The following is a 15,536-nucleotide window of genomic DNA, read 5'->3' as shown; positions in this document are numbered from 1 at the left end:
ATTCAAGAAATAGAATTCTCTTGTGTGTTTTTACAGTAAATGAGTTTGATTCAATAAAATTGAATGCTTAATTAAATACTTCAGTAAAAAGTGGAAAATTATTAGGCAGTAGCTTAGGTAGTAGCTTTAGGCTGCTGATTAGTAGTAGTAGCTTTATGCTGCTGCTTTGGCAAAAAAAGAATGATTCATGGAAATGTATTTGTTAGCTTAAGGCCATGTATAGATGAAACGAGAGGCATGTGTGCAGAACACTTTAAAGTGGGCTAAATGCTTTTGCACTGCTTTAATGGTGTTGGTGTTTGCACACCTCAGCAGTGTATTGCACATTAATTCCAGCCACTGTAGGAAATTTGACAGCCTAATGCACCTTAAATGACTTGGGGCGCAGCAAACTAAAACTCCTTCAAGGAGTTTCAGTTTGCTGCCCGTACAGCCGTGGAGTGAAGCACCGGGCTCCGTGCAGCTCCACGGCTCTGCAGCAAGCCCTGCAGGCAGCCTAGCATCAGCCTGGGAAAGCAGGCTCTGCCCAAAAAAAGCGGCGAGCCTGATCTCCTCCCCCACCCCCCACCAGAGCCTGCCTGCTTGCCTGAACTGCATGGGGGCCCAGTGCTTCCCTGTGTGGCTGTGGTGCTGCCCCCCAGGACCACCTGAGCCAGGTGTCTGCGGGTAGGTACCACCGGGGGGGGGGGGGGGGTAGGGGAGGGCATGCCGCTGCCCCAGAGGGAAGTACCAGCCCTCCCCTCTCCACTGGAGAGGCAGGTAAGTTAGTGGGGTATATGCATGACATGGGGGTTTAATCAGCCCTAAATTGAAATGGTGTTTTTTTTAAACTCACCTCTTGAATTTAGGGCCCCCGTTTTGTCTACACACTATTGCTCTATTTTTTGACATCATTCAGGAGTGCAAGTATGCAAAGTAACTGCCAACAGTATGATATTGTAATAAAGTGTTGCTCTCAGAGTCTGAGAGTGATTCTGCAAAAACTCAAAGCTTGGTCTTTCAGCTATTTTAGTTGCTTTTGGTCTTCTTGTTCCCATCTGCTCCTAAGGACAGAACTGAACTTTTTACTCGTGCCTTTTAGTATTTTTTTAATTTTTTTTTCTCTTCACAACCTATAATTCACGTCATTCGCTAGCTTTTGTTTTTCTTGTCTTTTTTAGTCTATAACTTCCCAAGCAATGCCCATATACCACTATTTACTAACTCATAAATAATTAAGGATGCAGACAAACTGCAAAATACTGAAGTAGGTCCAGATTTGCATGCTTCAGTGTTCAAAGTTGTTTCAGTGCAGGGTTTTGGATGGATGCATAAAAACTATCATGGATAGTTGCAAAGATCAGATATGGTTTGGGGTTCAGATTTTTCAAACCCCCATTATTCTGGGTTTCTGATTTCAGAGTTTGGATCAACTTATCTCCAATAACCATAGATAATGGATCAGAGAGTAGGAAAGAAGGAAGATCATTCAAGCATATGCCAGCTGGTGAAACTTGAACAAATAGAGAGTTTAAAGAAATAGGGCACATACAGGACATTTCTGGGACCTTGTCTATGATCATGTGGCTTACTTTAAGCTGTGTGATCATAGGTTATATTCTGTTCATGCAGATGTTTGCCAGTTCCAGGAGCTGCTCCGGGATTGTGGTCTAAGGTGGGAGGCTGCTGGTCCATTAAGGGGTAGGGGAACTGGGGAGCTAAACATAGCTAGGTCAGCCTTGACAGGGAAACTGCAGTCCTATGGCTGGGGTGAACAGTTGGGCTTTCCTAGCTGCAGGGCTGAATCCATACACGTGTTCAATTAGATTGGACATGGGTTAGTCTGATCTATGCAGTGCATTTCCATAGGCAAACTAAGTTAGATTGGGGTGGCCATTTTTTGTCCAATCTGAACTCCCTCAATGTATGTACAGTTTGGCATTTAGATCAGCCGAATCCTAGTTAGGTTGATCCAAGTATAATGTCTACACATACCCATATAATTTAGGATGTTCCCTGGACAATTAAATTAACATATATGAAAGATGAAAACTAGATTATCTGTTAGTATATTATCTACTCAATAAAATGCATAAAGGTGTTCGAGTTTAACTGCTACAGAGATTTTGTCATTTCTCAAAAGGAAGCCATTTAGCCAGATATTTTCATAGTTTGGGGGCCCTCTTAATTAGTTTATTTTAATTAGCTTAAGCTGAGTTAGCTGTAAAATTTAAGCTAGTGTATCTTTCATCAGCACATTTTCACCAGCAGGTGAAAAACAAGACTAGTTTTAATTGTAGAATTTTACTGAGTCAGTGAAGAAGAGCTAAGCTTTTGTGGTGGAATATCCAGAATTCTCACTTCCTAAAATGTTAAATTTTGCTTTCTTTCTTTTTTTAGAGTAATTTCCATAAAGAATTACCATCCGAAGATAAGAATTATCACTCAGATGCTGCAGTATCATAACAAGGTAATGAGAAGACCAATAGGGCTCTCTTCTCAGAGTTTTCTGTAACAACACAATCACTCACACCCAATTATTCCACCCAATTATTTCATACCCTAATGCAAGGCATTTCTCTCTCTGAACAGGAGCATCTTAGTAAGAGTGGTCATGCAATCCACTTACTAATTAATTCAACTGTATTTACCTATGCAAGGGACCTTATCGATTTCCTAGGGTGTTTGTTTAACAATTAGGGTCCTATTCTCATAGGTGCTAAGGGGTGCTTTCATTTGAACATATAGCTTCCACAAATCAAACAACAACTTGAATCCCTAAAGCCATATATGATCCTGTTGGTGCCTCTACAGAGCTCTCCCATGTCATCAGGAGAGACTGACCTGAGAGAGCCAGAGCTGAACATTGAGAGGTCAGAACCACTTACACCTCATTATAACAATAAGTAAGAAGGTGTAAGCCAGCTCAGGAGCAGCCTGGCTTTACAGAGTGTGATTGCTACTGGCCGTGTGGTACTCTGCCCATATAACAATGAGGGACACTTTCATTAAGGAACATTGGTCCACTTTCTTTTGTGAAGTAGAATAATGATGTTTCTATGCTTTAAATGCCCTCAGAGGGACAATGTACTGTAATAAACCACCTCCTTTCATTTAATATTTCTAAAGAAAAAATATTTTTATGAAAATTAAGAAATCATGATGAAAAGTGATCATGAGGTTATAAGAAGGAGAAAAGTATGATTGATTCATTGTGTTAATGTGTGTACACATTTGTGTATGCTAAAGCAATGAAAATCCATTTGGGATTTTGCATTTCAGAAAACTTCCTGAATTCAGCAAACTTTCTATCAAATTCTTTTGAGCTTTGAAAAAAAAAAAAAAAATGTATCTTTTCAATACTGTTTTCCAACTAAAAATGTACATGAGAGCAACGATTTATAGATGTACCCATCAGATAGTTTCCAGACAATAATACCGAACAATATTAAAAGCTATATAAATGACCTGTCGAGCAGTATCAAGAATGAAAGACTCTTTGTAGGGCTAATACTACAGCCAAACTTCACTGTAAATCTGGAGTGCAAAGGAAACTTCAGAACATGCTATTGCAAATGTAGTGGCCGCTACAGAGTGTCCAATCTAATTATCCATGATCAGAGTAAGGTCACTATAATATAAAGTCTTTAAAAATGTGGGGAGTTTAAATTGAAAGAGGTAACTTTAGAGCATGTCCCCATATAGAAATTCTCTTGAAAGCATATTTTGGGGTGCAGCACTAATGATGATAAAACCTCTGTTGATGAATTGGCTTACTGCAAGAAAAAGCAAGCTAGCACTAAAGGGGCAGACCATCTTAGATACCCCGTATGTTAGCAGAGAGTAGGGTACATATTTGTGGTTCTTTACGTCTGTTTCTTTCTTCAGGCTCATCTGCTAAATATCCCAAGCTGGAATTGGAAAGAAGGCGATGATGCAATATGTCTTGCTGAACTCAAGCTGGGTTTCATAGCCCAGAGCTGCCTGGCACCAGGTCTCTCAACAATGTTAGCCAACCTCTTCTCCATGAGGTCATGCATAAAGGTAATGCCTCATCTCACTGAAACGTATTAGCCTAGGATTCAATTTGTCTTGTGGTTGAGTAGAGAGCACAGTTTAAATATAAATCATATAGGCATATACTAACTGCTTTGGCAACACACGCACACACACAGAGTTACAGATTGGGCAAAGGGTCAGGGTCTTTCATAATTATTTTTTTATTTTTATTTGGCACATCTGTTGCTATTGTTCAAAGCACAATACATTTAATCTTTCTCTACTACCACCACTACTACTTCTCACCTTTTTATTATATTTTATTTATTTATTTTTTTTTTTAGGTACACCACATGTTTATCTATCAGGAAAGCCCCTGCTGTTGAAAACAAAATATGATTTTTTTATTTCTCTCTCTCTCCCCCCTCCCATATGATAACAAAGTGCCTAGAGAAAAAGAATGATCAGCTCTTTCTTTTACATCAAGTGGCTAGTGGACCTCTCACTGTGAGAATAAATATGGACTATGTGTGTGTACTCAAGGCCAAACCTCCTACATCATTCATTTCTTTCTTTCTCCTCAGTCAAAGAGCCCCTCTGGCCTTACATGCCAAAGTTGCAGTGCAGTTGTTTCAAACCTTTGGGGGCAGCTGTATCAGTTTGCTAATCTAAGATCTTGCCTGCACCAAGCAGTTGTCTTATATGCTCATACTGTATGTTTCAAGTATGTCAAGCAAATAAGTGGAGGAAGCTTATTATAGCAGGTGGAACATTCAAAAGAATTGTGACAGCATAGGTGTACATACATTGGGGAGCTTTTGGTGTATAGCAATTTGATATTTATTCTCTTGTTGTGAAGAAGCGGCTGGGGGTTTTGCTACTGTTGCAAGAAATTTTTTGAGTCTTGGGAGCGTTCACTGATTCTCTGTATTGTAAGGAACCATATTAAATAAGTACAGAGCCAGAAGAATGAAAGGAAAATGAAGAAAACAAGAAACGAACAATCTTTCTTTTTAGTTCTGTTGTTGTTTTACTTGAGTCTCATGCAGTTTTCCCATTCTCATGTCAGTATTTGACATAAGAACTGAGCGCTCTCAAAACCCACTTTTCCCGGGCTAATTGACAAATCCAAGATTTAATATAGCACCTCGTTACAAATGGGTTATCTTCTGTCCCTGCTTTTGACCTCATGAAGCAGACTAAGCCTCTCTCCTTAATGTCAGTAATGAGTTTTGCTTTCTCTGGAAGGACCAGTATTCATGTATATCAGTAACTATTTTTTTTTTTAGTGTAGGTAATGTTACACTTAAACAGATCTCACTAAGCAAAATAAGGAGAAATGTAATAGGTGAAAACAAAGGTGAATGATGACTTGAAGAGTACTGCAACAAAGGAGATTTGGGGTGAATTTTACAAACTATTGATAGGCCATGATTAAAAATTGCTTGTTTTAAAGTTAACTTTTCCCATTTATAAGCAGCTGTGTATCATTTGCTGTTTAAGGTATCATCAACAGTTCCTTCTGCCAACTTCTTGTTCCTTTTCCAGCCCTTTTCTCCAGACTGACTGACTGACTGACCAACAGCTATAAGTCCAGCCTGGCAAGCAAGGCTCTGAGGATATTTTCTGTGGTTTAGAGCAACACTTCTCAACCTTTCCTTGTACTAGAACCCATTTGTAAACATTGGTGGCTAGTCCCAACCCAGTAAATAGTTTAAGTAGGAAACAGCCCCGTGGCCCTGCTGGTGCCCCAACTCTCAGTCCCCCACAGCCCCCAGACCTGCTGGTTCCACTCACCCCCAACCCACTGCCCCCCTGCACTGTGCAGCAAGACTCATTGCTGCCACTGCTTCTGCTGGAACTCCTGTGCCAGCCACGCCACTAGCAGCACGAGAAGTAATGGATGGGGGTGGAATTGCACAGCCCTCACCTCCTCCCACTGTTAGCTGCTTCGGCACCAAGCTGTGGCTCTACACTGCCATCATAGCCCAGCTGCTATGATGCTACACCAAGGGGAGCAGCATCGGTGGCTGGGCCATGGTGGCGGGGTAGAGCCTCAGCCTGGCATATGAGTGATTGGCATTCAGACGAGGTTCCACTGGGCTGTGGAAGCAGCTTCTGCCCATGCCAGTCTGCAGCCCCATGCATGCTGACGTGCACAAATCTAGGGGGGCACATACCCCTCCATGTCCCCAACACATCGCCTGTGCCCCCCCCCCCTCCTGATTTGTTGTCTTTGTCTCCCCTGCTCCCACCCCATAGACTTACCTGCAGGGAGCTCTGCGGAGCTGCAGGAGCTGCTCACCACACTGCCTGGCTGCCACGTGCCTGTTTCCATTCATATATGTATGAGGTGCTCTCTGCCTGATCACCTTCCTCCTGCTCCTACCAACCCCAGGCAGCCCCTTGCAGGAACTCTTCCAGCCTGCAAAGGGAAACCCACAGGTTCCCACATTTTTCTCGTTTAAAGGAGAATCCGTTTTTAAAGTTTGTTGATCCATTTTTAAAGTTTGTTCATGACCCTTTCATATATTCTTGTGACCCACTTTTGGGTTGTGACCCATGAGCTGACCCACTCCTTTGGTGATTTTCAAAAATCCTAAAGTTACAGAACCCTTTCATATCACTTTTGCTGCTGCAGAACCCCTACCCCTTTCCTGAAGACTAATGTGGAGCCAGGTGACATGGCCCACCAGTAGCTGTATCCTTCCTCCCAGTCTGCTCCACCATTACCTCCAGTCTCTTTGCGGAACCCCTGGTGACCTATTGCAGAGCCCTGGGTTCCACAGAACACAATTTGAAAACCAGCGGTTTAGAGCATCCTTCCTGAACATCCAATATCAAAGTGGCTGCTTACAGACATAAAAAACCCAACCAGAATGGCACTTTAAACTCCAGACAAGGTTCCTTGGGTGAATTTGATATCTTTTATTAGACCAACCCAAATGGTTGGAGAATAGTTATTAAGCAAGCCATTTGGGTTGGTCTAATAAAAGATATCAAATTCACCCAAGGAACCTTGTCTGCCTATGTCCTTAGGCCAACACAGCTACAACCCAAACCCCTGCTTTAAACTCCACGCACTCCTGTGCTGAGCATTGCTTATGTGCAGAAGAGGGCCCAGCTCACCCGATGCTTGTATAGATTGGGCACTTTTGTGGGGCTTTCTTGGTGTTTTTATGTAATAGCTGATGCACAGGGATTCAGTCAGCTCTTATATAAAAGCACCAAAAAACTGAAGCACCCAATTAATACTGACACAGCAGAGCTGGGTTGAAGATTTTTGGGGGTTTTTCTCTTTTTAACATCTGCAAGTAGCCAATAAGTTCAGGAAGCTGAGCAGGTGCATCTGGGTGTACAGGATAAGCAAAGGAGAACCAGTGAATTGGATCTGAGGATATCCATGATGCTTCTGCTGTTTCCATCATAGCCGATATAAAAATAATATTCTCCTGGGGACATTGTAAATTTCATAGACATTAGTGCTGGAAGGGACCTCGGAAGATCATCGAGTCCAGCCCCCCATCCAAAGGGCAGGAAGTCAAGAAGTGAAGAATGGCCAGATTATATTTTCTGTTATTTGTGTGTTGTAGCCTTGTTTCGTTCATGAGGCTGGGCTTGAGATCTTATAAGGTCCCTTCTAGCTTTGCTTTATTATGATCCTATTATCCTAGGTTTAGGAGGACAAAGGGGCAAAGATAAAATCTTTGCGCATTTTTCAGTAGACTATTCAGATACTGCAAAGCAAGGGTTTGAGGTTAAAATAAAATATCTTGCTGAGAAAAATATCCAAATATTGGTTAGAATTAGTTTCTGCTACCTGTTTTCGAGAACAGTGGTAACAGTCTTGTGGTAAAATGCATGTTATCAAGAATCACTCAGAATGCTCTATTTGTTAATATTTGAAATAAAGCAAACACATAAGATTTGATGATAAAAAACCAGTTATTTTACTGGATCAGTGCAAAGAAAACATTTACTGCATATTAATGGAAATAGAATTTTCCCCAGCATCCACAATTTTGTTTGATCTCTGGGCACATATACACATTCATTAATGGGCTTTTGCTAATGCACATTAAATATAGTACCTCTATTGTGTGGTACTAGAAAAAGGCACCTTAGCTTATTTTAATGCACATTAGTGAAAGCACACAGGTTTTTTGTGATGCTTGAACGTGCATTAAAATAGGCTACTGCACATTAAAGCACATGTAGATGCACCTGACCAGTTGCTGAAAGCTGGAACCAGTACAATTCTAAGGATGTTTTCAACTCAAATTGCACTATGTTGATAGGGATTATAAGGGACAGTTGTGCAGGAATGGAGAAATACAAACTTCTAGCAGAGGTTCTTCTCTTTTTGCTCTAGAGAAGCACTTATTGTAACATTGAATTTAAGAATTGTCAGACATTCATAAATTCCACAGGAAAACACTATAAGCAGACATATCTTAGAAAAGTGCGAGGAAAATCTTACTGTCATATGAACTTTCATTTTTCCCCATGAGAACTTTTACAATCTTTTCTCCAATGCCTGATGAAGAGTGTTTGTGCCCGAAAGCTTGCAATTAAAGAAATTATTTTGCAAAAATCCTGTTGGTCTAATAAAAGATATCATCTCTCTACTATAAGTCCCGATTGCCTTTTCCTCTAGACCAGTATGGGTACAACCTGGATACCTGAGAAAACCTTACTGGAACTTCTGTATTTTTTTTTTTTTAAGTTTGAAGCACGTGTTACCCCTTTTCCTAACATGATTAGAAAGTCATTTAATGTGTCATAAGTGTTTGGTCTGTCAAAAACAAATGGACATGATTGATGGTGACACTACACACATTTAATTCATTACACCTTTCTTTGCTGCAAAAATGATTTGTGTAAACTGCCTGCCCAGCATTAAAGGTAAAACAAACTAAAAAACCTCAAAATGTTATACTTGAGTCTAATCTTTTCCTTTTGGTCATATCGATGTAATCTCATACAGAATCCTTTACCTTCCTTTGGCACCATACTGAACAAAGGGAAAGTTCATTTAAAAGGTTTTGCATAACCATAACAGACCTCACCCCAATACCTGGTGCCCCCTGCATTCTGACTCACCTGTCAGCTTTCTGGCCCTGCCTTACCTCCAGTCTCTTACCTGCCATACCTTTGATGTTACGGTTTGTTTACTGAGGAGGCAGTCCCTGGGGCCAGGAGTAGTACCTCTGGCTCCTTCAGCTGCTAGCTCTGTCCTTGCCACACTCACACTTGGTTTGTGTTTCCCTCAGGGTGTTGACTTTAAGGGAGCACCTCTTCAGGCCTCCAAGCACCTGTCAGGGATTCAGCTATCCCCTGGCTTTCCTTGTTCGGGAGCCTTAACCTACCTTTTTCTCTTGTCGAGCCCTCAACCCTATAGACCTTAGTTCCCAAGCCTCAGCCTTGATTTGGCTGCACCCCCTCCTGGACTTCTGTTTCACTATGCCAGCCTCAGCCATCCCAGGATAGGGTTTATCTCCAGTCTCTGATAATGAGGAGTGCCTCTAGGGCACCCTACCCATGGCCACCTCCTTTGCTGTAGCCACAACTCAGTCCTCTGGTTGGAAAACTCAAACAAAACAAGAACCCGACCCTCTTGAACTCTAGTGCTCAAGCCCTGCTTCTCAGCCTGCCTTGCTCCAGCCCACCAGGTACCTCTCTTGGGCTGGCTTGACTTCTCACTGCTGCCAGCTCTCTCTTGAGAGTTTCATGTTCTCCAGCAGCCAGGCCCACACTGCCCCCTACATGGTCAGGGACTGGGTTTATAGGCTTAAGCCCAGCTTCCTTCTACTTATGTGATCTTGTCTTCTCCACTTATGGGCCAGGTACTGCTAATTCCACTATTAACAACCTGGCTTTTTCTAGTCCCTGGCTTGGTTTACCTGTGCAGATATAGGTTTACCTATGCCACTTTTGTCCTCAGGTTTCCTGCACTCCCACACCTTCCTTGTAACAGGGGCAGAAGTACCTTGTTACAATAACATATAATTGTATCAAGAAGGGTTCAGTAAACACTTAAAAGGGATGAGGAAAAATTGCATAGTAAAAAAGATTCAATAAAATAAGAAAAAGCTATACCTACAAAGTATATTTTAACAGCCCATCCTTTTTATTATATTAAGTAAATGAAATGATAAACCTGTTTGTTACTTACATAATTTAAGGGATAAATTGAAATGTTGTTATGTAAAACAATTATGGTTTGTGGTCTGGAATAGCAAATGTGCCAAAGTCCACTATTACAAAACATACAAAAAATAATTCAGTAGTAAAGCATAGAATTAAGGATGGGCAAATTTTGCCCCTCTATTCTTATGCAATCCCATGATACCAGCTTGGATGCATGGTTTTCTTTAACAAAAGCTAGAATTGGAACCACTGATTTCAATAGGAATCTGCAGTCTTATACCCATTTTTGCCACTTCGAACTGTTAGTCTTGGGACAGAAGTTACACATACACTGGTTTAAGTGATTAAAAACTGTTTTAAACCTGTAACAGAACAGAAGCTCAGTGCACATTAACCAGTTTCAAAAATGCCCCAAACTGGTTTAAGATAAGCCTGGTTGAATGTAGTTCAGGCTTAACTGATTTGGGTCAAACCAGTTTATGGAACTTGTGTTCCAGGCCCCTTCCTAGTTTAAGCTAAGTTAAATCATAGTCCTCCAGCATCCCAGTATGCTTTTCAGCCCTGGGCTGGGCTAGGCTATGCTGTCTGCTCCAGAGAGCAGGGCTGGCTCTGCCCCTCTCTTCCCTAGCTGGAGCTCTGGCTGACCAAGAAGGAGGTAGAGACTGCAGGCACAGCACCATCTGCCTGGCTTCCCCCTGCCCCATCCCCACTTGCTGCTCACTGTTCAAGCAAGGATCCCCCACTCACTCCCTCCCTTCTCCCACAGCACAGACCCCAGTTGCCATCTCATCACAGTGACACCACCCCCATGCTAGCTAATGCTGAAAGGTGTCTATGTGTCTGCATCTCCAGATGCATGCACTTCCCACAAGCAGTCCTCCCCTTCCTGCCCCACTGCCTCAGAGTGCTAGCCATGGCTCAGGGTCTGGCAGCTCTCCTACCCCTTCAGCAGTGAGCTGCTGGGGGTGGGGAAGCCTGGTGAGGACTGCTTCCCCCTCCCTCTCCAGGCACACCCTGGCTGTGGACTGTGCAGTCCAGGGTGAGTGGTTAAACCTCTCTGTAATCAAAGCAACTTGCTGGGCCCGGCCACGCGCACCCTCCACCCCTCAGCTCAGTACTGTGGAAGGTAAGGGAGTGCTCACTCTAGTGCCCCCTGCCTTCTAGCCTGAGCTACTGCAGGCATGTGCCTGTATTTACTGAATCAAAAGTGAATATTTATCTACTTGCAAATCAGTTCAATCTGTGCAGGTTAGACTAACCTGCAAAGATTGAATCAATTCAGACTCAGCCTCTTTGAATGTCTTTCCCTAGCTTTAGTTTCTGGTTACTATTCTTGATCCAAAGAAGAATTTTGGGCAGCCTCAGGACTCTGAGTTATGTTAGAGCAAAAGCTTCCTAAGAGCTGTTCAGCAGCTGTTTTTCACCATAGCTCTTTGGCAGCAGCCACTTTTTCCATACATGTACTATATCCTGGACATGATCCAGAATAGATAAGGTAAGCCAGCATAACTTTCTCACAATTTTGCCTGCACCAGGTAACTTTCTGGTTATATTTTTACCACTAGAACCACCAAAGCCAATGCAGTTTCATTAGTAGTATGTCCAGGCCCAGCCCCCAGCTGAATGGAGATAAGGAAATATTACTGGAGTTGTTCTGCTAGAATTTTCTTGACAGTTTTTGGAATGAGTTAATGGACTCTTGTAATCTTTATGGCATGATTCAATAATGCTCTGTTGCATTATGGGGTGTTCCATGCCATCTGCCTTATAAAACAGAATATCTAGATTTGATTCCTCTTAAGGAAGTGGCTTTACTCTATGGGCATAAGATCAGTTGTTCTTTCTTAAAATGATTTATTTGCCTCTGTGTGTGTGTGTGTGTGTGTGTGTGTGTGTGTGTGTGTGTGTGTGTGTGTGTGTGTGTGTGTGTGTGTGTGTGTGTGTGTGTGTGTGTGTGTGTGTGTGTGTGTGTGTGTGTGTGTGTGTGTGTGCGCGCACGCACGCACACACACACAAATAATCTACAGCTAGAAATTGCAGGAGAGAAAACTTAGAAATTCCCTAAAAAAAAAAATAGCAAAACCACCTTGAGAAGCAGCATCTTCTATGCTGTGAGAATCACTAGGAGGGAGGTATTTTAAATAAAATTCATGATGATTAACCTGTTCCTAATATTCCTGATCCAGGTTTAGCTTTATTTTGAGGAACCGAATTAACCTAATGCGTTTTCATGGCTATTGTGTGTACAGTCTGTAAAAGCAAAATCAGTTCAGAACTCTCTCTGTTCAATGAGAATTTGGAAATTGTGGAAGCGGTAACTATGTATGTAGGACAGGTACAAGGGCCATACACGCTCCCTGAGGATCAAGGGCCATATGCACTTCCTCGTTGTTTTGTCTAGTTCTGATGATCCATGATGTAAACCCCAACTTGCCCTTTTACAAGCACATTTTAACTCCTGCTAAAGCCCTGCTTTGCAAAATGGGTTTAAAGATGAAAAATCTCTATGGGCCTCTTCTCCTTTTAGTTTCATTAAAGCCAATAAATGAAGGAAGAAGTGGGTGTCTTAGAATTTCAGTAAGCTATCTCCTGTTTAAAACAGTGGAAGACTCCATATATGTATATATAGATTGTTTCCATATAGCGTGACAAAAGCCTATATACCTCATCCTGTCTGACATTGTGGCGAATCATGATTTACATATTTAATGTTTGATATTACATGCTTAGTTTCTCTTTTTACATCTGGTTTTGGAAAGAGATTCCAGCTTCTAACACTGGTAGGAACATTTGGCTGATGCTGTTGAATTACATTGCTAATGGTATCTGTTACCTCTGATTTAGAGAGACAAACACAGTTGGGTTAAAAGGTGATGGGTATTGTACTATACATAGTACTAAACAGTTCACTTATAGGATTCTTATAGTGAATATAAGTTTTAGCACAAAATGTGTCATCTGTTTTCAGCAAGTAAGTTATCTATCTGAAGTTGATATCCATGCTTTAGGTATAATACAACCATATGGCTAAACACAATAGCTTTGGTAGAATGAAGGGAATTATGGTAGATTTTATGGAATGTACAAAACATGTCACCTCAGCTGTTTGTATTTACTAACAGGGGATGGGGGCAGGGAGTGCTTTGATTACTTGATGTTGAAAGAAGAAATGACTTATGCTAAAAGAGCAAGCTGATTGGAGCTTGAGATGGTCATATACATGAAGAAGATATCTTCCAGACATTAACAGCCCATCTTTTTATAGCAGGTAAAGGCCTGATTCTGGGAATGCGAAGCATCTCGAGTACCAGTTGTTACATACATTAAAAAAAATAAATAAATAAAAAATGCACAGAGTAAAAATATATATGTTGTTTTCACAAGGCATTCAACGTTATCTTTTCCACATATAGAAGTTTCAATTTAGGGTACTCTTCAAGCCTTAGGAGATTCATGTAGTTCAACATCTGTGACCCTTATTGGTTCACATTAATTTAAAACACTTAATATAATTAAAATGTTTTGTAATTATTCCTAGTAAATGAAGGCGTCTTTCAACATTTCTTCCAGGGCAAACATATGACAACAGATTAAAAAAAAAAAAACAACCCAAAAACATATTTTTCCTTTTCAAAACAATTGTATTGCTTTTCAGCGATGTTATTGTGTTGCACTTTGTCCCTAGTATAAGGTAGACTGAGCCATGTATGCCACAGATACTACAGCTGATTTCATTGTGCTGGCCCATGTCTGCAAAGCAATTTCAGGATAGAAGCACCCTTAATATTTTTGAGAATATACATTTTTTAGTTAAATGCAAAATACAGTACAAATCCCCAGGTCAAGTAACTCCTCATCCCTTTCCTTGAAACTCCCTAATATTATGGAAGCTATTATTTAACATAATCAGGTTCAGGTATACTTGATCTTTTCCATGTAACTATTTATGTCATTATAGTGAGAAATAAGTACTATGAACAAGACAGATCAGTTGGATCTGGGGAGCAAGTGATAATTGCACTGTTGCAGTATAGGGCTGAGTGCATTGAGAGTTTTCTTTTTGACAATATTAATGGTTGTACTTATGAGATCTACATTATTTTTCATCCCTGTGTCACAATTTATCACTGGTAAATGATAAGATTATGTAAATATGTTTGATAATATCAACACTATCTGCATTTAGATAGAGGAGGAGGTAGTTACATTGCTATTTATTTAAAAAATGATTTGGATGAAAATTAAACATTTTCTCTTGTGGTATATTATGTCCCTTTTCAGCTATCCTCCAGATGGGCTATTGAATCAATGGATAATTTGAATGGAAAGTTGAGTTGCTTTACAACTCTCCAAGAGTTGTTGTGTAAAAGATGGTCTGGTGACTAAAATGCCAGACTGGAATTCAGGAGATTTGGGTTCAATTCCCATTTGTGCAACCAACCTGCATGGATGCATGCATGTTAATTAATTTCTTTACCTCTTTTTAGAAGTCTTTGTTTATCTTTCTGCATAGGTTGTATATTTTTGCAGCAGAAGTTGATTCTCACTCTTTATACTAACAGAGCCCAGCACAAGGGAGGTTGGATTTCAGTTGGTTACTGAGGAACTTGTATGCTATAGATCATAAGGAAAGGTCTGTTGTCATGGTTTAGGACTGTGCCGTATACTTGATTAAAAGAGGGACTACAGGTTTAAAGTCAGAGTGAAAGCTCAATTTGAGCATTTTTTACCAATTGTGTTTACTGTGAATACCACTGTTAGTCCATGGACAGAGCAACCACTTGGAGTTTAAATGCAGCAAAAGACATCCTCTTCAGCTGAGATATCTACTTTCAGGTATTGATTATTGGCTGCGTAATCTCTAAATTGCTAAAAGTTTTATACTTATAGCTTAAAGTTACTAAGAGCATCTTTAAGAAATACTAAGCTGAGTGATACATAAGCTGAATAAGGATGTGATCCTAAAAGCACAAGGGAAGTCCATTCCAGACCATAGGAAAGGTAGAAAAAGGGATAGGAGACCTTCTTGGCTTAGTAGGGACCTCATGAATCTAAAAAGAGAAGTTTATAAGGGATGGATGTCAGGAACTACCGCTGAGGAGGATTATGCAGCACTGACCCACACCTGTAGGGAGTGGACCAGAAAAGCCAAGGCTGAAACCTAACTGAAATTAGTTACAGGAATCAAGGATAGTAAAAAGTACTTCTTCAAATACGTGGGAAGTCAGAAAAACCCAAAGGGCAACATCAGACCCTTGCTGAACCAAATAGGACAGCTGACAACTGACACCTAGGAAAAGGCTAATCTCCTCAACAATCACTTTTTGTTGGTTTTCCACCAGCCCAAAGGGATCACCCTGCCTGACAAGACGCAGGACTACCATATGCCTATATTGTAAGGGAACAAT

At 41.0% G+C, this 15,536-nt stretch overlaps 1 protein-coding gene and 1 long non-coding RNA gene across 10 annotated transcripts in view; one reads left to right on the top strand and one right to left on the bottom strand.

The window, feature by feature from the left end:
• KCNMA1 (potassium calcium-activated channel subfamily M alpha 1) overlaps window positions 1-15,536 on the top strand; it is a 1,011,367-nt gene that overhangs the window by 720,245 nt on the left and 275,586 nt on the right. For all 9 annotated transcript variants that reach the window (XM_059729759.1, XM_059729758.1, XM_059729760.1 and 6 more), the window contains 2 exons: window positions 2,380-2,449; window positions 3,868-4,023. In XM_059729759.1, the coding sequence (XP_059585742.1) occupies window positions 2,380-2,449; window positions 3,868-4,023 (226 nt within the window). The remainder of the gene's footprint in view (window positions 1-2,379; window positions 2,450-3,867; window positions 4,024-15,536) is intronic.
• The window catches only part of LOC132251144 (uncharacterized), a 65,389-nt gene that overhangs the window by 45,291 nt on the left and 4,562 nt on the right, over window positions 1-15,536 (bottom strand). The gene's annotated exons all lie outside the window — the stretch shown is intronic.

This window comes from Alligator mississippiensis, chromosome 6, assembly GCF_030867095.1.
Source record: "Alligator mississippiensis isolate rAllMis1 chromosome 6, rAllMis1, whole genome shotgun sequence".
NCBI classification, from domain to species: Eukaryota; Metazoa; Chordata; order Crocodylia; family Alligatoridae; genus Alligator; species Alligator mississippiensis.
Note: the sequence above shows the minus strand (reverse complement) of the source record. Positions and strands in the feature narration are given on the sequence as shown.